This window comes from Mesoplodon mirus (genome assembly GCF_964341445.2).
Source record: "Mesoplodon mirus genome assembly, chromosome: 6".
NCBI classification, from domain to species: domain Eukaryota; kingdom Metazoa; phylum Chordata; class Mammalia; order Artiodactyla; family Ziphiidae; genus Mesoplodon; species Mesoplodon mirus.
The window spans coordinates 67,225,779-67,251,073 of record NC_138982.1 but is presented as its reverse complement, the minus strand read 5'-3'; the positions used below and the strand labels follow the sequence as shown (position 1 = coordinate 67,251,073).

General features: G+C 42.0%; 1 protein-coding gene across 1 annotated transcript in view; it reads left to right on the top strand.

Moving 5' to 3' along the window:
* The window catches only part of PPM1L (protein phosphatase, Mg2+/Mn2+ dependent 1L), a 317,259-nt gene extending 292,228 nt beyond the window's left edge, over positions 1-25,031 (top strand). Inside the window, exons 3-4 of the mRNA XM_082625596.1 lie at positions 18,227-18,388; positions 19,512-25,031. Of these exons, the coding sequence (XP_082481722.1) occupies positions 18,227-18,388; positions 19,512-19,858 (509 nt within the window). The 3' untranslated portion in view covers positions 19,859-25,031. The remainder of the gene's footprint in view (positions 1-18,226; positions 18,389-19,511) is intronic.
* The last annotated feature ends 264 nt before the right edge of the window (positions 25,032-25,295 follow it).

The window sequence follows — 25,295 nt, the reverse complement described above, 5'->3', positions numbered from 1 at the left end:
AATCCTACCTTAAGAAACAGGAAACATCTCGAATAAACAACCTAACGTTGCAACTAAAGCAATTAGAGAAAGAAGAACAAAAAACCCCAAAGTTAGCAGAAGGAAAGAAATCATAAAAATCAGATCAGAAATAAATGAAAAAGAAATGAAGGAAACGATAGCAAAGATCAATAAAACTAAAAGCTGGTTCTTTGAGAAGATAAACAAAATTGATAAACCATTAGCCAGACTCATCAAGAAAAAAAGGAAGAAGACTCAAATCAATAGAATTAGAAATGAAAAAGAAGTAACAACTGACACTGCAGAAATACAAAAGATCATGAGAGATTACTACTAGCAACTCTATGCCAATAAAATGGACAACCTGGAAGAAATGGACAAATTCTTAGAAATGCAAACCTGCCAAGACTGAATCAGGAAGAAATAGAAAATATGGACAGACCATTCACAAGCACTGAAATTGAAACTGTGATTAACAATCTTCCAACAAACAAAAGCCCAGGACCAGCTGGCTTCACAGGCGAATTCTATCAAACATTTAGAGAAGAGCTAACACCCATCCTTCTCAAACTCTTTCAAAATATAGCAGAGGGAGGAACACTCCCAGACTCATTCTACGAGGCCACTGTCACCCTGATACCAAAACCAGGCAAGGATGTCACAAAGAAAGAAAACTACAGGTCAATATCACTGAGGAACATAGATGCAAAAATCCTCAACAAAATACTAGCAAACAGAATCCAACAACACATTAAAAGGATCATACACCATGATCAAGTGGGGTTTATTCCAGGAATGCAAGGATTCTTCAATATATGGAAATCAATCAATGTGATTGATTGATTTTACAAATTGAAGGAGAAAAACCATATGATCATCTCAATAGATGCAGAGAAAGCTTTCGACAAAATTCAACACTCATTTATGATAAAAACCCTGCAGAAAGTAGGCATAGAGGGAACTTTCCTCAACATAATAAAGGCCATATATGACAAACCCACAGCCAACATCATCCTCAATGGTGAAAAACTGAAACCATTTCCACTAAGATCAGGAACAAGACAAGGTTGCCCACTCTCACCACTCTTATTCAACATAGTTTTGGAAGTTTTAGCCACAGCAATCAGAGAAGAAAAGGAAATAAAAGGAATCCAAATTGGAAAAGAAGAAGTAAAGCTGTCACTGTTTGCAGATGACATGATACTATAGATACAGAATCCTAAAGATGCTACCAGAAAACTACTAGAGCTAATCAATGAATTTGGTAAAGTAGCAGGATACAAAATTAATGCACAGAAATCTCTGGCATTCCAATACACTAATGATGAAAAATCTGAAAGTGAAATCAAGAAAACACTCCCATTTACCATTGCAATAGAAAGAATAAAATATCTAGGAATAAACCTACCTAAGGAGACAAAAGACCTGTATGCAGAAAATTATAAGACACTGATGAAAGAAATTAAAGATGATATCAACAGATGGAGAGATATACCATGTTCTTGGATTGGAAGAATCAATATTGTGAAAATGACTCTACTACCCAAAGCAATCTACAGATTCAATGCAATCCCTATCAAACTACCACTGGCATTTTTCACAGAACTAGAACAAAAAGTTTCACAATTTGTATGGAAACACAAAAGACCCCGAATAGCCAAAGCAATCTTGAGAACAAAAAACGGAGCTGGTGGAATCAGGCTCCCTGACTTCAGACTATACTACAAAGCTACAGTAATCAAGACAGTATGGTACTGGCACAAAAACAGAAATAGAGATCAATGGAACAGGATAGAAAGCCCAGAGATAAACCCATGCACATATGGTCACCTTATCTTTGATAAAGGAGGCAGGAATGTACAGTGGAGAAAGGATAGCCTCTTCAATAAGTGGTGCTGGGAAAACTGGACAGGTACATGTAAAAGTATGAGATTAGATTGCTCCCTAACACCATACACAAAAATAAGGTCAAAATGGATTAAAGACCTAAATGTAAGGCCAGACACTGTCAAACTCTTAGAGGAAAACATAGGCAGAACACTCTATGACATAAATCACAGCAAGATCCTTTTGACCCATCTCCTAGAGAAATGGAAATAAAAACAAAAATAAACAAATGGGACCTAATGAAACGTCAGAGCTTTTGCTCAGCAAAGGAAACCATAAACAAGACCAAAAGACAACCCTCAGAATGGGAGAAAATATTTGCAAATGAAGCAACTGACAAAGGATTAATCTCCAAACTTTATAAGCAGTGCATGCAGCTCAATAACAAAAAACAAACAACCCAATCCAAAAATGGGCAGAAGACCTAAATAGACATTTCTCCAAAGAAGATATACAGACTGCCAACAAACACATGAAAGAATGCTCAACATCATTAATCATTAGAGAAATGCAAATCAAAACTACAATGAGATATTATCTCTCACCAGTTAGAATGGCCATCATCAAAAAAATCTAGAAACAATAAATGCTGGAGAGGGTGTGGAGAAAAGGGAACCCTCTTGCACTGCTGGTGGGAATGTGAATTGGTACAGCTACTATGGAGAACAATATGGAGGTTCCTTAAAAAACCACAAATAGAACTACCATATGACCCAGCAATCCCACTACTGGGCATACACCCTGAGAAAACCATAATTCAAAAAGAGTCATGTACCAAAATATTCATTGCAGCTCTATTTACAATAGCCAGGAGATGGAAACAACCTAAGTGTCAATCATCAGATGAATGGATAAAGAAGATGTGGCACATATATCCAATGGAATATTACTCAGCCATAAAAAGAAATGAAATTGAGCTATTTGTAATGAGGTGGATGGACCTGGAGTCTGTCAAACAGAGTGAAGTAAGTCAGAAAGAGAAAGACAAATACCGTATGCTAACACATATATATGGAATTTAAGAAAAAAAATGTCATGAAGAACCTAGGGGTAAAACAGGAATAAAGACACAGACCTACTAGAGAATGGGCCTGAGGATATGGGGAGGGGGAATGGTAAGCTGTGACAAAGCAAGAGAGTGGCATGGATATATATACACTACCAAACATAAAATAGATAGCTAGTGGGAAGCAGCTGCATAGCACAGGGAGATCAGCTTGGTGCTTTGTGACCACCTAGAGGTGTTGGATAGGGAGGGTGGGAGGCAGGGAGATGCAAGAGGGAAGAGATATGGGAACATATGTATATGTATAACTGATTCACTTTGTTATAAAGCAGAAACTAACACACAATTATAAAGCAATTATAGTCCAATAAAGATGTAAAAAAAAATCACATACTCATCTTCCAACTCAGCCATGAATTAACAAACAATTTTAAAAAATATTTTATACATCATTTGCATACTGTACCAGAAAGGTTTCTTTGAATACCTAGTTTGTATATCGCCCTGTATTGTTCTTCAGTGGAAGCAAATATAAACTTTAAAGAACCCTTAGATAAAGCTGTTTGCTGGCAAAACTGACTGCTTCCTTGTCACACTCCTGATAAAGTTTTCTTAGAGAAAAATTTTAAAGCCTGATTGAGGGTGTCAGCCCTGGGTTCATATTCCAGCTCTTCCACTCAAAATCTGTGTGACCTCGGTGAGCCTCTTGTCCTTATCTGTAGAATGGAGGGATAGGGGTGATGATGATGATGATGATAATGATGATAATGTACACCCTGCAGGATTTTTGTGAAAAAAAAGGCATGTGTGAACAACAAGCAGAGTGCCTGGCCCACTGTAGCTTGTCTAGTTAATGACATCTCCCTTTGTGACTTGAGATTCTGGCATCCTGAGACTCCTCCTCCTTTGTCTCCTGTACCCCACCCCCCCAATAGGACTCACTTCCAGTAATGTGACACCCACTCGGCAATGGTCATAGGAAGAATAGACTCACCATCTACTGCCTTGAGGAACTGGGTCTCCCCTGTCAAGGCTTCCTGTGCAGGAAATGTGTCAGAATCAGCCTGGTCCTGCTGCCCTCCGCCCTCTAGGGTCATCCCTTGTCCCTTTCTGGGCAGTAGCATCTAATCATGTAGCATGGTGGTGTCACACAAGGGTGGTGTCACAAACCTGGAGCTTTCTGAGCCATACCCATGATGAGTCTGGGGCCTGGCATTCCCCCTGATACTGTTCCTTCTTTTCCTGGAACTACATTAGCCAAAATGGAAACAGGGGAGGCATAGCCTCAGGCTTGTTACTAAAATGCCAAGTCGGTTCAGTGACTAAAATCAAACAGCTCAACCAAAAATCCAGTCAAGTCATTGTAGACCATGATAGAAGACCCTCAGAAGGATAAAAATGCCTAACATCAAGGAACGTGAAAGTAAAAAGCCCTGAATTTGGTAAAAGTGAAATAATTTCTATAAATGCGTCACATTAAATGTAGAAGATTTCAGAAATTTTTTTCAAAAAATTTTTAAATGAACTTTAATAACCAATCTTTTCTTTTTGTTTCCTTCTAACATTTTTCTGCATACATTTATACACATATGTATTTATTGAAGTAAGTGAAATTGGAATAATATTTTATGTACAGTTTTTTCCAAGTAAAATGCTAATGTGTTATATTTTAAAGAAATGTTATGTACAGTTTTTATTTTTCACTTATGAGCACTGAAGAATGTATGTTCTTCAGAAACACTATATTTAGTCTTCATAGAGCACTTTATTATTTGGATATTTCATGATGCATTATACATCTACTCATTTTGGTTATTTCTATTGTCTTGTTGTTTAAATTAATTCTGTGAGGTTAATTCTTATACGTGAAGTTCTGTTCATATCTCTAATTATTTCCTTAGGGTAAAATTCAAGAATTGACATTATCGAGTCACAGTTTAAACAAGTGTTTATTTTAGTCTTTATTTTGAAATGAAATATAAAGAAGTACCCTGTAGAGACCTACTCTCTTTATTCATTTTTATCCTACAGATTCTTTCTTTACCTCCTCCTTTGTACAAAGAACCAAATTAGGCTACGTGAATTCCTTATCCTATTGCATCTTTAAGAGAGTTAAGGTCTCACTTCTTCCCAGTAATCCTCCCTGCACTTCTCCCCACCACCCACCATCTCCCTAGACTGAGGCATCACCCCCATCCACATGCCCAGCCTCTCATAGCACTGTCACAGCATTTACCATGCTGGATTCTAAGTGTCTGGTTCCATCTCGCCATTAGGCAGTAAGTGCTTGGGGTTAAGGACTATATCTTGTTCATCTTTATTGTTCCAGCACCAAGCCTCGTAATTTACACATAGTCAGCACTGAATAAGGGAACAAAGGCCATAAAACTATTTAGTCAAAATACACACACCCTTCCAATCTTATACTGTTATTAGGTACAGGACATAGAGGTGTGAGAGAGAAAGAGGAGAAAGATGGTCATTTTCAAGAAGCAACATGGTTGTATATTCTTGGCTGTAGATATAGAGGTGGGATATCACTTTTTTGGCATGTGTCCAGATGGAATTAAAGTCAGGATTTTATCAGATCTTTGAGGAAGCAGTCTTCCTGGAGACACAGCTTTGGAGTCAATTTTGTAGCCCACTAAGCCGAAAGCAAGTTGGAGAATTAATTATTGGATCAGATCGGCCCCAAATCATATTTGGTTTTATTTATTTATCCTAAATAAACATAATTTTACAACTTTTATTTTGTCCCTTTAAACGGGACTTTGTTCTGTTTGGATGGAAAAGATCATCTGAAAATAATTTATGTGTAACTGCAAAACCTGCCAATGGTGTACTTCATTCACAAGGGCAAATTTGACTTTGGAAACAATTTCTCCTTCCATCTGGAATTCTTCAGTGTTAGGTATGTGTTAACAAACTCAGTGCCCAGGGAAGTCTTGTTTGGTTATCAAATATTGTTGGTACTAGCTGTAGCATTTTAAAATTTAAATTTCGTAATGTCTATGCCAATGCCAGGGTAAAATTTAAGATCTGCAACGTGCGATAGGCAGATAGGTGCACACACACACACGCACACACATTACACGGCTACAAAATAAACATGTGTTGAAGTTTAATTTAATTTGTCTCCATAGGACTGAATGTAACAGATTTTGAGTCCATATTGGATCTGTTACTAAATCTTGCTATATTCATTTCCAGGAAGATACCGTAATTTCCCAACTTTTCCTCAGGTTCTTACGTGTAAATACCAAGTTGAGCTTATGTGTTCACCCCCCCCCCCTTTTCCCCAGGGGTGATCTAAATGTCAGGATGTTGGGATGGCACCTGCTGGGGTGACCCGGGGTCTCCAGGACCTGTGGTTGGAAGGCTCCGAAGCTCCTGAGAGGTGCCGTTTCTCCCTCAGGAGAAGCCCAGCAGTTCTCAGCTGTCGTTTCTACTCCACGTTAGGCTGTCCAAGTGAGCTCATTCAGCCATTGCCTCTCTATACTGGGGCAAAGGTTTCTGATTTCTTGGGTTGTGCCTTGGAAAGCAAGGTCTAGGTCTCCTGTGCTTTGAGCTTCATGTAATTCTTGGAGATCCACACATCAAAGACTCTTTGTTGGGCTTCCCTGGTGGCGCAGTGGTTGGGAGTCCGCCTGCCAATGCAGGGGACACGGGTTCGTGCGCCAGTCCCGGAAGATCCCACATGCCGTGGAGCAGCTGGGCCCGTGAGCCATGGCCGCTGAGCCTGCGCATCTGGAGCCTGTGCTCCGCAATGGGAGAGGCCACAACAGTGAGAGGCCCGCGCACCGCCAAAAAAAAAAAAAAAAAAAGACTCTTTGTCTTCCCTCCACCTCCCCCCATCACCACCCTCCTTCCTGCCCAGGCTTACATGTCAGGGGAGCAAGAAGAGAGGACCCGTGGGCAGGAAAACTCACTCCATCTTCATATGCCTGAGGTTTAGTCCAGAACTGAGGTTGATGGATGCTCAAAAAAATCTTTCTCTGAGAATATTGTCTCTTTGTGAGTTTCCAATCTCCTTGAAATTCAAAAGCTAAACCTGACCCCTTCTTTCTCTTTGCACTTCAGCCATAGCAATCCTAATCTTCCCTGGGACAATGAGTGCCTCACACTGAATGAAAGACAGTCATGTACACACATGGGGCAGGAACTTCCATTAATATCTCCAGATGTCATCCTTCCAACACGTATATATATAAATAGATGGCTAGCTATATGGTAATTTAAATAAAGATAATCACCTCAAAGACCAGGTTTGTTTTTAATGGAAAGAATAGGGAAGAGTTGACTCTGCGCTGAGATAAAAAAGGTCAAAGAAAGTGCAATTCTCTGCTAAGCACCAGATGAATCAGCCTGCACCTCTCATTCCCAGCCTTCTCCCCTTTTCTCCCTGTGCCCTTTCTCTCCTTTTATTGAAAAGCAAGTACCCCTTTTAATAAAGCTCATTTTCAGAAGTTCCTATTGTACCTCACTCCCATAGCATTCATAAAGCAGAAACAGTACTTGTAATTTGCTGGGAACCCTAAAGAGAAATGAAATATCTCACTGAAGAATTCTTAAATAACATGAAGACATGAAAAAATATAGCCAGTGCATCTCTGGCTTATGTAGGAAGAATCAAAGAACCATGAAATTAATTTTATTTACCATTAAAAGATACTGAACTTAGCATCCAGGTTGTGATTATGTAATTAGAAATTAATTTCAGTAGCATGTTATCATCTGAACTAAATGTCAGCAAGTTATGAGAAGTATGTTAATGAGCTTCAAAGAAGCTTGTGTGCTTACTTGTACCTCAAAGTAGTCATGCCAGAGAGGAGAGATGAAGGCTCCTGCAGCAAAAGGACATGCTGTGGTTCTTCTAAGACTCCCCAGTACATGTGATCAGTTTAATAGGAAGTGACTCTCTTTAACATGTTTATACTGAACTAAAAAGGAACCATTAGAAGGGTGTCCACAGGCCACACTCAAGTATGAAGTAAACATTATTACTGCAGCTGAAGTGTGAAGTTAAAAAACACTTCAATTTAAAAATGGTGTCCAAGAACATCAGATGATGCATCTATATTTTAACTTTGGTGAAGTATGAAAATTTAATGAATTCTCCATCAGATTCTAAAAGCTTGAATTATGACCTCTTCCCCCCATCTCCCGTCACCTCATAAAATGGATTGTTTGTCTTATTTAGGGTGGCACACCTCATTTGTGGAAAAGACCTTTCTGGCACTTGTACACTGTTTCTTATTTCTTCTAGTCATTTTATTAATTACTGTATGTTTGCTGAGGAAGAGCCCAAGTATACCTAAATCTGGAATTAGACTCCTAGCACTAGGGTTTAAAATAATAGAGTTTGTCATCAAGTTGATTGCCTCACATTCAGCCAGTGTCCAGCTCAATGACTGATTTTTTTTTTTTTTTTTTTTTTTTTTTGCGGTACGCGGGCCTCTCACTGTTGTGGCCTCTCCCGTTGCAGAGCACAGGCTCCGGACGCGCAGGCTCAGCGGCCATGGCTCACGGGCCCAGCCGCTCCGCGGTATGTGGGATTTTCCCAGACCAGGGCCCGAACCTGTGTCCCCTGCATCGGCAGGCGGACTCTTAACCCCTGCGCCACCAGGGAAACCCAACGGCTGATTTTTTTGCTTATGCAAAAATCTCAGAGGAGAAGAAAATTATAATTTGTAATAGACCTTTTCTCACAAAATGTTACTCCTGCCACTCTACGCTCCAGCATGTGACGAAGGGAAGCTGAGGCAGCTTCGGTTGCAAAGGAAGACCTAAAGGGGTCCCATTTATGGTGGGGGGGCTTCTTTCTGGGCCCGCTCTGGGGGCCTCACATGAGCCTCCCTCCCTATATGGTATGTCCTATCACTGCTTCCTCTTTTTGGAAACCCACAAAGATAGTTTGCCATCCTACTAGGTCTTGGTGGAAGAAGGCCTTAATGTGTTCTCAGGAACACTCAGATGTGTTGCTATCAGTATTTCACTCTTGCACTATTTACAATAGCCAGGACATGGAAGCAACCTAAATGTCCATCGACAGATGAATGGATAAAGAAGATGTGGCACATATATAGAATGGAATATTACTCAGCCATAAAAAGAAACGAAATTGAGTTATTTGTAGTGAGGTGATGGACCTAGAGTCTGTCATACAGAGTGAAGTAAGTCAGAAAGAGAAAAATACCGTATGCTAACACATATATATGGAATCTAAAAAAAAAAAAGGTACTGATGAACCTAGTGGCAGGGCAGGAATAAAGACGTAGAAATAGAGAGTGGACTTGAGGACATGGAGGGGAGGGGGATGCTGGGGCGAAGTGAGAGTAGCATCGACGTATATACACTACCGAATGTAAAATAGATAGCTAGTGGGAAGCAGCCACATAGCACAGGGAGATCAGCTCAGTGCTTTGTGTCCACCTAGAGGGGTGGGATAGGGAGGGTGGGAGGGAGATGCAAGAGGGAGGGGATATGGGGATATATGTATATATATATAGCTGATTCACTTTGCTGTACAACAGAAACACAGCATTGTGAAGCAATTATACTCCAATAAAGATGTATTTAAAAAAAAAGTATTTCACTCTTCCAGTTTGGGCTCTAGGGCTGCTGCCAGTCTCTGTGTGAAGTAGAAAACCTCTTATGTGCTGTCCTGCAGAAATTCCTCATTGAGTGACCCTCTCCTCTGGTCTCTTCCCTCCGAGGCCGGGAGTGGGGTGGCAGGGGCAGGGTATAGCCCGGGAGCAGGGCTGCCCACATCACTGTGCATGTTTGACTACACGGCTCTAGGACGTGCCATTCACACTGTCGTCAACTTGAACATGCATTATGGCCCTTTTATGGAGATGCTAGTAAAGTGTCTTGAGGAAGAGATGCCTTTTTCTGGCTTGCCCAGAAACAGTAACTATGGACTAGCCACAGCCTGCTTCAAGGTTGAAAGTAACACTCTGACAACACACTGGGTAAGTTCTGTCCCTCACTAGCCACATGACCTTGGGCTGATCCCTTAATCTCAGTTTTGTCATCTGTAAAATGGGAATAATAGTACCTCATAGGCTGTTAGGGTTAAAGAAATTGCCTGTGCCAAGGACTGAGCACGGAGCCTGGCATGGGGTGAATGGACAGTGTATGGCAGCTCCCACAATTTGGCCCGCACATGTCTCCCTGCACACATAGATTTCTTTCCAGTCACTTTCCATTCAAGGCTCTCATAGCATAAAATAACTTTCAAACTCTCACTATAAGACTCATCACAGTGGAGCTACTGACTTATAGTATGAATTGTTAATTGGTATTATTTCAGTAGCCTCCTTCCTTCACGGAGTTAGACAATTGTGTCCGGTGACTCTCTGGCCCCAGCCATGCACATTAATGTAATTCTAAAGAGGGCCCGCCTCCAAGAGAATTTAGAGCTGGGAAGTGTAAGGATTCAGGCAATAGATGAGAGAAAAGGCATAAAGAAGGAAAGATTAGAGCTTACTCTTTAGTTTTCCAGAGATTGGATCATCCCAGCCAGGTCTGTCTCTGACGTGGCATTAATTATTACAAGACTGGTGAACGGACTCTGAGAAGGTCAAACTTTGGCAGACTAAGAGATCGTGCAGACAGGGGATGGGGCCAGGGAGTCAGTCTTATCTGGGAGCTGCCTGGTACTTCATCTGTGTTTCAGGGCTCATCACAGCTTTGGCTGTGGGAGATCAGTGTCGGCTGGAAGCCCTGCCGGCACTGATCTTATCATTCCCCATGATGCTTTCATTAATGACTGGCTTTGCCTGCTCTTTTTCCAATATGTTTCACACCAGTATAATTTCTGTCAGTTTCCAGGCCTCGATGTCACCTAGGCCCTAGAATTGTGTTATTGAACTAACATTCATCGTCAAATCTTATCAGGATAAACCTATTTTTCCTTGTCATATAAATGTGTTGAATCTCCTTTGCTGGGTATAATGAATGGCTTTTAGGCGGTTGTAACACCTTCACTGAAATATTCATTCATTCATTCTCTGTCTGTCTCTCTTTCTCTCTGTTTCTGTGTGTGTCCCCTTCCCTTCCTTTCCCCGTGTCACCTCTTCTCCACCCACCCCCAATTTCTTTCTTTCTTTCCTGAAGAAAAAAATGGCCATTTCCTTTATTCTCTTACAAAAGAGTTTCTGTCACTGAGGAGAATCACTATTGGCATGAGTGAGTGGCATTCATTGTTTGGGAGAGAGTCCATGAAGCAGGGCTCCTAAGGCATGTTAACTGCACTCGGCTTTCTCTGCTCTGCCCAGCCTCCCATCCCCACCCCAGAAAAAGTGAAGCTGCGGCGTCAGTCACATAAGAAAATGTTGCAGTAAGCTGAACTTTCATAAAATAAGGATTCTCATGACTCCAACTTTTAAATCATAGCTGTGTGCATACAGGAAGAGGGGGAGGGGAGTGCAAGGGGTTGAGGGTAATGGGCTTTGACTGGCCCTCAGGGCAGGTTGTTCTTTGTAGATGGCACTGCTCAGAGGTCAGGTAAGGCTGTGCAGGGGAAGCCTGAAGGCAGCTGAGGCTCACATGTCTGCCACGGAGTCACTGATGGATAGTCACTGGTGGGCGAATGTGAATCTGAACTTGATCTGTCAACAGTGGTGCTGTCATCATTGTCACTGCCTTATTCCTCTGGGCCTTTTTTTTTACCTGTACCATTCTACTACCGTGATTGTCAATTCTGCTTTTTCTGTTTTATGTCTTGAATACTTTGCTTTTTGCAGTGGATATGCTCCTGAACCGTTGTGAATAAATTGTGGTTTTAAGTAATGTTAAATTCATCTCAATACAGAAAAGCATAAAGAAGAAAACAAAGTGGTCTAAAATCCCATCACCTAGATGACCCTGTTAATATTTTTCAAAAAATAAGTGTATATATTTATGTAGTGCGAAGGTGTGAGTTGTACAAATACTACAATTAGTACAAGTTGTACAAAAGCACCTCCACTTTCCTCACCATCACCTCAGTCCTTAGCGCCCCTCCCAGCATTAAGGGTCTGTGCAGGGTACAAAGCACTACGATAAGAATACAGCAATGAATAAGGCATCCCCCTGGTCCTAAAAGAAGCTTCTAGTCTAATGGGTCAAAAATCATTTGACCTACAGCTGCCTTTTGTTTGGCTTGCATTGTTTTTTTAAGTAGAAGTTGTCAACATTGAAAAGTCAGGAGAGTACACATAAAAATGGCTTCCCTTGAAAAATCTGAATAACTGGTTACAGTGGGCCTGCATTCCCACATGGCAACCATCTTCATTGCTGAGGACATGCTGCCCCCTTAGCAAGTGTTCTCTAGTTTGCCACAAGCCACACCACTCCCTGTTGTGGACCCAACACTGAAACCTGATGTCAGTTGTCCCTTATCATCATGCTTGCCTATTCTTAGAGTAGAAAAACATCTTCAGAACCCATGTTTCTGTCAAAAGTACAGGGGTAAAGCTACTCCAAGAGGGTAATAAGCTTTTTCTTATACCTGGCCTACTTACCCGAAGGCGTCAGAGTTTGCAGTTCCTGTTCAAAACCAGCAAAATATTCAAGGTGAAAAGGACCTGACGCTAATCCAAGTCACTTGTTTTTTTACTTGTGGAGGTTCATGTGCTTTCTGATTGATTATTATTGAGAATTTGAAATGTACCAGCTTTGTTTAAATTAATCCAGAATCACAATTATATTAAAGGAAATTCACATCACACTGATCAAATTTTATCCTGGTTTACCAACTTTTCTGTGACATGCGCCAGTTAATACTACAAAAGGGGGAGAGTTGATGGGGATTATTCAAAACACAGAAATGTAGAAACTGGTCACAGAAATCATTCCTTCTGGGGGTAGGAAGAAAACAGTTTAAAGCAAGAAGGAGTATCGATTATCAAAAGTTTGGCCCAGTGGAATCAGTCAGTCCGTGTATGTGACCTGGGCAGGTTGCTATACTGTCTGAGACCTAGTTTCCCCATCTGTAAAGTGGTGATAACTATGCCTTCTCACAGGTAGTGCAGATTAAGTTACGTAATGTAAATAAAATGTTTAGCGTTATAGTAAAATGCTTAAGCAGTAGGTCTATCATTATTATTATTACTAAAGTAATAATTCTGGATTCCCAGGGGTTTTAGTCATTTGGTCATTCAGTACATATGCATTGAGCAGTGTAATCATGAGTATGACACTTGAATTCTCTGAGTACCATTTTTCTCATCTGTTTAAAGGGAAGAATAATACCTGCCTCTCCCCCACCCTAAGGTGTCAGGAAATCAACTGCAAGTGTGTTTGTTAGCCACTTCGTGGCGTTTGTAGCATTGAACAAATTGTTATTACTACTTTGTTATTAATTGAACTGGGAAAGTTTTTAGCTAGGGTTTTAAAAGATGGCTGAGATATCCCAAACTACTTAATCCTCATTAGGATTTACATTTTTCTCAAGCTCAACTCATCCAATGAATTCATTGCCTGATATTATCCAATGAAAATACTTAGATAAGTCCAGAATAGATTTTCTTGTGTACCTTTACTTTGTCTGCATCCTAGAAATTAAATCAAGAGAGAGAAGGCTGGTTTAGAGGAATAGACTGATGAATAATTGGCATTCGTGTGTTTTCCCTAAGGAAACAAGAATTAATAGAACAACACAGAAACATGCCTGCTTTGCTGAAGTACAAATTGAGGTCAGACGTAGACAGAGATTATTCATGTAATGACCACCATGATGCACTTTTATTGCTTCCTAAGGTGCCATGGCTTTAGAAGCTGGTGAGGATGGATGCCCTACTCATGTTTCATTAACATTGTTCCAGGAGCCTGGACTGGAGGAAAGAGCTAGGGACGGGCCTGGGCTGGAACTTCTCTCCACTTACTAACAGTGTGCCTGTGAGCATGGTTATACATGTACAGGAGGGCCCTTATGTTTTGATCAATGTGTAAAATGTATTTTGCTACAGTTGGCTATCTCCCTGCTGTGGCAGTATCTAGAAGATGTGGTACAGTGTGGTATTGAACTGGGTTGACATACTCAGAGCAAGACAGCGGGAACTTAGCATAATGTCAGATCAGGACCAAGGAGAGAGTGTGTGATTGTTTATCACTCCTCTATTAATTTGTTTATTCAGCAAATATGAGGTCTGCGATGTTCTAGACCTCAGCATTATAGGAAGAAAAACAAGCAGATGATATTCTTACCCTTGTGAAGTTGACATTGTACAGTGGAAGACTGGCATTAAATAGTTTAAAGAAATACACAAGATGTTTACATAATTGTGTGTTGTGAGGGCAATAAAGGACATAAAGAGGAAATTAGAGGAGGCCTCTGAAGATGTCACACTTGAACTGAGACATCACCATGTGCATGTCAGCCAGTGCCAAGGACTAGGAGCTATGCTAGGCATGACACTGGACACGTTGCAGCAGGGGCAGATCATGCAGGACCTGGAGAGCTGAAACAGCATGCTGGCTGAGATGGTGGTGGCTTGGACTACAGTCAGCCCGATGAGAACAAGAGAAGGGAAGGGGTTTAAGATGGGTTTGAGAGGTACGAGTGACAGAACTTAATGGTAGATTGAATGTCAGGAATGAGGAAGAGAGAAAAACTAAGGATGTCTCCTAGCTTGAGCAACTAAGTGGATGGTGGTACCATTTGCTGAGGCTTAAAAGTTAAATAATTTGCCAGACTTCACTCAGCTAGGATTTTGAAGTCTAGTCTGTGTGAATTTACTTTTTCAGTTTTTTTTTTTTTATCTAAGTCAGACTATTAGGTTAAAGCTCCAAAATATTGTCCAGATTTGCAATTAAGGTATCACCTAGATTAAATGATTAATATAGACAATCCTGAGGTTCAGAGTTAAGTGATATTGTCAGACCCTGGTATTTCTGATAAATAGTACTATGATGGCTAAGTTTATCTCAAAACTAATAACCAGAGTCTTGGCAGTGTTTTTTCTCATACATACAAAAGAAAAAGTGATTTTCTCCTTTCCTCTTGGGCATAATGTTTTTCTGGAGTTTTCCTCAGCCACAAGATAGTTTCTGCTGTAATGTAAGATTAGATTATAAATTGTCTATTGTAATCCTGAGCTAAGACTGCAAAGCTCAAACAATAAGTTGTTTACAATGTTTTCCATCATGCTTGGGCCTCCACCCAGGACACAGGCAGGTTTCTATGGAGAGGGAATAGTGACATTTCAGTGACCCTAAACACAGCCTGCAGCTCTCCTTCTGACACCTGGGGCTCACCCATTTTGGCCCGGTCTAAGAGTCTATTGTTGACACAGGCAACTTCCACTTTCTCAAAGCAGTACATTCCTGAAATCCACATCAGGAGGTAGATTTTATAGACCCATAGAAGCAATGGGATCATGTTCTTGACAGAGGAATCAGCAGGCCATGAATCTTCACATGTGAGTGAAGCAAAGCAGTCACCCTCTAAATCTCTCATCCAGAAGCTGCTTTTTTTTTTTTTTTTTTTTTTTTCACGGTACGCGGGCCTCTCACTGCTGTGGTCTCTCCCGTTGCGGAGCACAGGCTCCGGACGCGCAGGCTCAGCGGCCATGGCTCACGGGCCCAGCTGTTCCGCGGCATGTGGGATCTTCCTGGTCTGGGGCACGAACCCGTGTCCCCTGCATCGGCAGGCGGACCCCCAACCACTGCGCCACCAGGGAAGACCCAGAACACCCTTATTGAGCTGTAAGCCCCTGAACCAGTTATGATATCACAAGGAACAACAACAACAAAAAATCCAACGTAAAAAGCCTTAAGTAGTAAAGTCATTTAGTGTCTTGCAGAACAAGAACAGGACGGGTCCAGGCTGGTTCAGCAGTTCTGTGATGTCTCAGGGACTCAGGTTCCTCACCTCTCTGCTCCCCCTTCTGGACACAGAACCTTGACTCTGAGCCATATCCCCTCATGGTGCAAGATGGCTGCCACAGCCCTGGGAAACACAGGAGCCATAGGAGGACAAAAATTGGGTTATGTTCTGCATCATGTATCTTTCAGTGAGAAAGCCTTTCCCAAAAGCCCAAGCCGACATCTCCTTAAGTGCTTGTCCATGGAGTACCCAGTGCCCCACTTCTAGACACCAGGACATTATCCTAGACCTCCCCCTCTCCTTTATTTCCTTATTCTCTATGACCTATCTGTTCTGGTCTTAAGTAATCTGTCCCTGACCCTCAATCCCTGTGTTTACTACATTAATTCAGATCCTCATGCTCTCTCCCTATCCCCCCCCCCCCCCCCCCCCGGTTCCAGTTTATCTTCCACAAAGCCACTGACATGATCTTCTAAAACACAGATCTCATCATGTCACTCTCCTGCTTAAAACCCTTCAGTGGTTCTTAATCACATATACAATTAAAATTCAAAGGTTTTTTTTTAGCTATAGAAATTACCTCTCCCCTCTTAAAAAAAAAAAAAACACACAAAAAGAACATGCAGCAGCTCAATAAAGCTAACAATGAATGTAGAGCTGCTGTGGCTGAAATGGGGGTGGGGAAACGGCTTATAGCTCATCCAGGTGGATCCCTTCACCTCCCTCACATGGAGACCCCAAAGCCTCTTCTGGGTCCCATGTTGTATAGGCAAATGGAAATGCCGAGCAGGCAGTTGATATGGACCTCAAGAGTGTCAACCAGGCTAGCATTGTAGGTGAGATGGTGGTGGAAGCAAAGGTCAGGGCCATGATCTCTCGAAGTGCACAGAGTGAGAAGGGAAGAGGGCCTCTGAGAGACACAACTCGAAGAGTTGAACTGATATAATGCCCCCAAGCCATGTAACATCCAATAACGCAGTGTCTCCATTTCACCTTTCAAACTCCAAGAGTGTGCCTTATAGGAGAATCGGTGCTCTCATCGTGATAGACAGGTTAACACAATCAGATGCTTGAGGACAAAGTGAGGATGGTTGAAGACCAAAATGCAACTAATATAAAAAACTGAGAATAATGATTTCTAATCATATGAATTGTCCATCTTGTGCTTACATTTTCATTCTTACAGCTTTTTTTAAGGTGAAAGATTTGCTATTTGCTTTGATAATCCTGAGATTAGTCTTTTCTCCTTTCACAAGGCTTTTCACATCAGACATCGTGAGTTAACCAACATTTCATGTGTTTCCATTTCTGATCAAGGCACTTTTGAGTTAAACAGGCTTTAGAATGGAATTTCCAATAAGAACTATAATAGCTGAAAATGCTAATTATTCTCCCCGCTCTTGATATCAATCTGTGTTTATTCTTTATGTCTATTTAAGAATACAGTCTTTTTTGTCATTCTGTGCAGATAAAAAGCAGTTTGCATTCTGTTATTGAATATGACCTTCTTAATGAGGAGGTTAAATATTAATGAAGACTAATTGATGAATAATTTTAACTAGGAAAGGCATTATCGGTTTGAAGCCAGAGCTTAATGGGTTGTGCGTTTCAGCAGGTATTTGCATACTCAGTGACACTGTCAGAAGGTGGGGGAGGAGAAAGGAGAGGGGCTGGACAGAGGGCACCGGGCAGGTAATAAGGGCGGCCTCCAACTAGACCAAACTGTGCAGCTCTACTTGCTTTTATCCATTCTCATTCCATGAGGAGTTTGAGGAGAGAGAGCTTGTCCTTTTGTGTCTTGTGTGGGCTCCAGGCAAACAGCTCTTCCCTCTTGCTTCCCTTCTGACTCTGACCACCCCAATCCCCCACTGCCTGTCGACATAGACCTCATTTCTGTCCTCATATTGGGTTTTCCTGCCTCTGCCTTTACAGTCCGCCCCCATTACCCCCTGGCGCCAACCTGTTTCTGGCCCCGGTCTTTGCTGTCAGACTCCATATAGGCTAGTTTGTATAGGCTGCTCCCCACCGCTCCCCATGGCTCCATAGGACCTGGTTGTTGGCATCTGTCATTTACTGGTCCTTCCAGGCCCTCCTGCTTGAAGAGCCCACCCGACCCCCATCCTTCCCACTTTGAACTGGGATTTCACAGAAACTCAGCACCAAAAAGAAGCAGAAAATAAATATCAATTCTCTGAAGCTTCAAGCTGACTCTGATTCTCTCCAAATCCTTTTAAGTGTGATATGCATTTAAATCAAGAGTAGCAGAGACAACAATGATTTGGGAAAATGATCATGTTATCCTAGCCTATTTCAGTGAGACTCCAACATGGTTAAGAAAATTGACTGTCAGATCTGATCAGTGTTGTTGAAGTGAACAGCTGTCATTCTCAGAGTGGCTGGAGTCAAATTCTCACCCAGCAGGAGTAGTTTTAATGACTGAAGAACCAGTAACCATGAGAAGCAGCCTAACCTCAAAGCACCACTGACCTCCTGTATTGCCTCTCTCTCCTGTTTTGCAGGCACAACGTGTTTGATTGCTCTGTTGTCAGATAAAGACCTCACCGTGGCCAATGTGGGTGATTCGCGTGGGGTCCTGTGTGACAAGGACGGGAATGCCATTCCTTTGTCTCATGATCACAAGCCGTACCAGCTGAAGGAAAGGAAGAGGATAAAGAGAGCCGGTGAGTTTGTGAATGCCTCCGAGGACTTTGTGCTGTCTTGTTCAAGTGGACAAGGTGGCTTGCTGGGAGAGCCCCTGGGGGAGAAGATGTTCCTTTACCCAGTCATGAGTAGATCAGTACAGAGGCTGCTGCTGAGGCAGCTGGGACTGGACTTTGTAACATTTCCTATCAAATGAGTGGCCTGAATTTGCCCTTCTTCGTGGCCACAGATTCCAAAAGAGCCAAAAAAAAAAGCCCTTAGTTTAAAGGCTAATGAGATCTTTGGGCCCCTGCTTGCCATACCCCGCTTCTCTCCAGCCGTGCCAAACTACTAACCACCAAACGAACCATGGAGCTGTTACCTCTGTGCCTTTGCAAGTGTTGTCCACACCGTCTAGTGGGTAACAACGACATTGTCCTTTAAGACTTGGTTTAAGGGTGTCCTTTTGGCAGCCTTCCCTGTCAGTGGAGGTCTTTCTCACAACTCCTCGATGGAATAGGTACTGTTATTGTCCCAATTTTGGAACCAAGGAAACCAAGGATCAGAAAGAGTTTCTCATCCAAAGTCACACAAAGCTAAAAGTAACAGAGCCGGGAATCAAATCCAAGCAGTCTTCCCCGAGAGCCTGAGCCTTTAACAACTGTGCTAAAATACACCATTCTTTAATCCTGATTCTATCTAGGGAGGTGTTTTGAGATATAGGCACACCCAAGGGCAGCCTCAAGCTAATGATGGATCCCAGTGGTTTTCTCTGGTACCATCCACCTGCCTTTCAGTGCTGTTCTGCTGCTGTCCCTGGATCCCCACCCTAGGGCTCCCTGCTGTCAGTCACTGAGCTGCCAAGGTGTCCTTAAGTTAAAACTGATGCCCTCACCCATCCATACCTCCTACTCTCAATATTCTTATTAATTTGGTCTTGAAGGCTTTTAAGATACCAAGGATGACGGCCTGAGGATCTACCCATAGAACGTCAAATCTCAAGCCATGCAGAGGAACACTGTTCCCTCCTGGTAGTGCCAAGGTGGGGTGAGGGGAGCACATAGGCCACATGCAGTAGGTCAGCCCTTTGCAGATGCACGCGGACCACACCCGGGGTGTGAGAGAGCAACTGGTCAAGCTAATGGGCTCGTTCTATCTTTCCAGGTGGTTTCATCAGTTTCAATGGCTCCTGGAGGGTCCAGGGAATCCTGGCCATGTCTCGATCCCTGGGGGATTATCCGCTGAAAAATCTCAACGTGGTCATCCCAGACCCAGATATCCTGACCTTTGACCTGGACAAGCTCCAGCCCGAGTTCATGATCTTGGCATCAGATGGCCTCTGGGATGCTTTCAGCAACGAAGAAGCTGTTCGATTCATCAAGGACCGCTTGGATGAACCTCACTTTGGGGCCAAGAGCATAGTTTTACAGTCATTTTACAGAGGCTGCCCTGACAACATAACAGTCATGGTGGTGAAGTTCAGGAATAGCAGCAAAACAGAAGAGCAGTGAACCCTCTGGGGTTTCAGCTGCCTTAGACTAAAGGACTTTCAACACACTGGTCTCTTTTAATGTAGTGAAAGGTGTGGGAGTTACAGTTAGGATCATCCATCCCAGACATGGGGTTCCCCATCCCCGGCCGTCTTAAGTCTATGTGCCGTGATGAACAGAGGGTGGTGCTCTTGGCCAATGTAGTTGAGAGGCTGGAAAATGGTTTCTTCGTGTTTTCCCAACTCTTTCATCCAATGTTCAAAATATATAAATATATAGCTGTAGAGTCACATGTATGAAGTGAATGGCATATGTGCCATATATTCTCCTTTTACGATTGTTTTCAAGATCCCTTACAGGGCCCTCCAGGCATCAGACTTTGTATCCTCTCATTGGAGCAGTGAGTCAGGGCCAATGTGGCCACACCCTATGCTGAGGGGCAGAGCTGTCCTGAGAATGCTTTGTCCTCCTGAGCCCAGGTTTTCTGCTCTGCAGCAGCCCTGCAGAAACAGATTTGGAAATGGTTTATTATTCCGTGGCTGCTCTTGGAGGCTGAGGGATGTGGGGAGGATGAGAGCCGCCTGCACGGCAGAAGTAAACTTCTTCCCTCGCTTTCTTTATTAGTTAAATAGACTTTGTGTACCACCTGACCAGTCTTTGTGTGTTTATCCTAATCATGCATGACCTTAATCTTTGGCCTACACCTTACCTAATGTAATAGGCAGCTGTTAAACTTTACCACAAGACACCACGAATTTTTTACATTACCAAGTGAAAAAAGCAAATCACAGTACCATAATTCCTTCCACCTTTAAGGGTAGATAGAGGACACCATGGCCGAATAAGTCACAGCGCCCCTTGGGAAGTCTGCTATCTGCATTCAGAGAGAACGCTGGTGAGGTTGCCACCTCGAATCAAGCTCCAGCTGCCCGGTTTTGTGCATTTTTTCCTCTCCTGTTCTAGTAGCTTTCAAGTGTCTATGGAGCAGTGTTCTGAGAAGCAGCGGTGTAGAACTGCATGTGTGCTCCCTGAAGCCGAGTACAGAGTTCGCAGCCAAGTTTTGGAATTCGGTGGTAAAGTACTGGGATGTGCTTCTGCTAGACAGTGGAAAGGCAGCAGTCTTTAACATTTGGTTGCAAACCACTGAGTTATTTTTGCGGCCAGACTTGCTGCTTTTCATTTCTTATCACCAAAGTCACATTTCCAATCTCAGTATTTTATAATTACAGAAAATGCTGGGTCATCCTGTTTCCCTGGCTGAGGGGCTCAAACAGCCAAACAAGATTTTCATTGCATCCCCACCCCTCTGTGTCTGAAATGCCAGGGCGTCCACCTGGTTTTGTCCTTCCAGAGTGAGCATTTGCCTTTATAGCTTCTCAAAGGCCCCATTCACTGGCCACCTCCTGCCCATGATGCCGCTTCCCTGCCTTCTTCAGCTGTGGAGCTTTCCTGAAGCAGGTTCTAGGAGTGAACTCAGGAGGATGAAAAGATTCCCTTGTGGCTGCCAAGGACTGTAATCTGTCTGGATTCCTCTAAGAACTTAACCTTTCTTTGACTGAAAGAATTAGTAGTGGTTTCCCAAGAGATGTGCTTACTTTGGTAAACTCTAACATTAGAATTTACAATATGAGAATTAGAACCTCGGTTTTTTTTCCTTTTTTTTAAGCCATAGAATGTTCTAGTACAAAATACCTGCCACCATGTTAGATTGGAGTATCTGCCTATTGAGAGACACTGAACATCTGGATGTGTGTATTTGAGGCGGGGGTTGGGAAGGGAATGTGGGAAATATGTAGGTTGTGATCAGTGATGGGACAGTCAGTCCATGTGGCCTGAGTTTGCTTGGTGATTTTAGGACGTTCTGATTCTGGAGAGTTACCAAAGCCCACCCTCTAACCGGAGTCCAGGAATAAGCAGTGTCAGCGTATTACAGTATGCAGTTAATTTTCCTTTTTTATTTTTAACTTAACCCAAAATTCATAATAACGATGGAAAGATATTTTTAAATACTATGATCACTGTGATTGTCTAAAATGAAAACAGTACTGTTTTGGTGAAGATGAAGGAGAAAAGCGACTAAGTTAGTAAATTAGTGTTTATTTGCCCTGCAAAATGTCTTGCTAGATGGTGCTGAGTGCAGGAGTGCATGGCTTTCCCTCTGAGTTCACAAGGCGTCTTCTAAACTTTGCTTTGTGGAATTAATTCATTTCTGACTTTAATCAAGTAGTGCGTGTATTTTTTACTCCCTTTCTGCCTCTTTCTCTCCCACTTTGGCTTGTAGATTTTTGAAAAACAGAAGTTCTAGGCAAAATAGTAGCAGTATGATTAATAGTTGTCTCAAATCAGGCTACTTTGTTCCCTTCCCCATCCTCCTGGAGCTCTCTCTCCCTGAGCCGCCTCCAGCTGTCGGGGGTCTGCAGACATCACCCGGCATGCCCTGTGGCTCACCGGCCAGCCACTCCCATTTTCCAGGGACAGGGAAGGTTGAGTCTAGTTAAGGAAATTGATTTGAGAAGTTTGCATGTGAAGCTTCCCTAAACAGCACTGCCAAAGCTTTGGAATTGTCACCCAGACCCCCTAGCCTGAGTTTGCATTGCCAATAGCCCCCATGGTGCCAAATTTTGGAATGGTTTTATAGTCTTTTAGAAATGAAGCTGGGAACCAATGATCACGTGCTTATGAGCCCCCAGCAAGATGTCAAGCCCGGGTCTTCATTAATGCACTGCTCTCCCGCTGCTCCACTGGCAATTTGTACTCTTAAAATGGGTTGGGATTGGCGGGGGTGGGGGGAGAGACAGGGAAACTTTTTTTTTTAATTCACTGTATTTGCAATTCTCTAATAAAAGGAATAAATAATACTTATATGGAAAACTCCAAAGCTAGTTCCCAAGACCGGCATTTATTTCACATGACCAACTTGCCCAAGGCACTTAACTCTGAGGTCGTTGTTCTAATGCAACATGACTGTGCATCTTACTGGTAACCAGTGGCTACATTCTATTCCTTGCCTTGGACTGAAGGCATTGGGCTCTAGAATCTTGTCTATGTGGTAAGAGTATTACAGAGTGTTTATATTATAGAGTGATGGAGCATATGTGATCTGGATAATTTAAAACAGGTCTTATGGGCTTCCCTGGTGGCGCAGTGGTTGAGAGTCCGCCTGCCGATGCAGGGGACACGGCTTCATGCCCCAGTCAGGGAAGATCCCACATGCCGCGGAGCGGCTGGGCCCGTGAGCCATGGCCGCTGAGCCTGCACGTCCGGAGCCTGTGCTCCGCAACGAGAGAGGCCACAAAACTGAGAGGCCCGCGTACCGCAAAAAAAAAAAAAAAAAAAACAGGTCTTATTTCATACAGCTGTGATGATTTCAGTCCATGAACATTTTGTGCAAACAGGATTGCATGAGTGATGGCATCATCAACACTATTTGAGGTGATTCTAGGAAGTTGATTACACGATTGAATTGGATCGCTAGGATATCTGGCCTTACATGAGGGATTCACAAAGGGAGTGATCGCTTTTTCCTTTGCCAGGTATATTTGATTTTCCTGACATTTTCCCCCCGAGTTGTTGCTAGATCTAACACTCTTGCAACTGGGAACACAAAAACTTTAGAAAGGGCAACATTTCATTGTACACTTGTAAGTATAGGAATTCATACTCTGGATAAGGTTTTATTTTCCAATGACCTCAGAAAATTGTTTCCTCCTTTGACCCATTATTAGACTGATCTTCTCTTAATTTTCCCCCCAAATTGCCTTAGCTCATCACACCAGCATTCCTGACCCAGCTCTGCAGAAATGACATGACTAATAGATACCGTGCTGGGTCCTATTTAATTGGCTCTGGATTAAATCCTTCACATTTAGACTTCTAAGCTAATTAGTTGAACACTGCAGGAGTAATGAGATACAGTGTTCCCCAAAGTGTGCTCCACAGGACACAAGTTCCAAAGATACTGTTCCAAACACGGGGCTCCAGGGTCAAATGAGTTTGGGAAACATACTATCCTAGAAAGTTAGTACATATAAGCACATCAAAGGTTCTAATTTAAATATCGTCCAGGGGAAATAAACACCACAAATGTAATTCCAGTGTTTTCCAGATTAATCTGACCACGCAAACTTTTTTGAGTAACACCTAGTAACACTCCAAGGAGCTCATGTTCCACAGCACCCACTTTGGGAAATTCTGCTATATGGAAATATTATTGTTTTCTCATTCACTATGACTCTTAGCAGTTGCAGTATAGTTTGCAATTTAGCAGCACTAATTCTTTCACGGAAAAGAATGATTTGTTAGTGAAAGCAGTATTAAGAAATAGTATGATTTAATCTAATTTTATCGATAGCAGAAGCCCAACAATCCTGCTTGAAACTCTAAACTTGGGCTCCCTTCTTATTATGTGAATGATAAGCAAGAGTCTTGCCATAGCTAGGGATTTCTCAAATTTGTTCCAAGGGCTTTCAGTTGCTTTTTTGAAGTTATCTTTGCTTTCCAGATGGAATCAAAATAAATATGTTTACATTTTGTCACTGTGTGAGAGTCAAAAAAATATTTAAAATAATAGAAAAGGGGGAATGGCATATTTGGTATTAATTCATTTTTAAAATTCTAACTAGATTTTTTAAAATTATGTATCCATTGTATAATAATGGAAATGTAAACTATTTACACTTCCTCTCTTTTCTTATTCTTTCTGAAATCCCTGTCCCATGTTGTCCCACCTTTCACATTTTATATATATATAATTAAGTTTGGCAAGTTATTTGGAGAGAGAATCCCCAAATCACAGAGGAAGCAAATCTAGTCAAAAATATGGTACAAAGTGAATTTAGGATAAAGTCATTATCTTAAAATTATATCCAATATTTAGGAATACACCCTCCCTCTGGTTGTTATCCAGAATAGTATAAAACAGAAAGTAAAATCACTTAGACTAGGTGGCAGATTGCAAAGGGCAAGTGAGAGTTGACACTGTAAGGCTTCCGTTAGATATGTGACTCTAAACTTGTTTTCTAGTATGTAAATTTATTTGCTAATTCTTAATAATGTTGATGCTTTGTCCATTACTTTTTATTTTTACTACTGTTAAACTGCAAACTGTTTAACCAAGGGTTGACTATGATGTTTATGTGTTTAGTACATTTGTACAATCATTTCAGTAAATACAAGTTAAGGACTTAGAAGAAAACGTGTAGCAACTGTTCATTTTAGCAGATCATTATAAGCATTTGCACAATTCAAAACTCCACCAAAAAGCAAGCAAGTAGCAAAAGTGTAGATTACATTTAGAGATGTGGTTCCATTTACTCTAGAAATCCTATAATCTGGCATTATAATCCCCTCTGACATTTGCCAAATCCAAATTAATCTCAGAACCTCCAAGGACCAGAGTTCCTAGCTTTCAGCACAAGCAGATTACTGTGAGGGCTCCAATGGCAGATTGTGGTTGGGG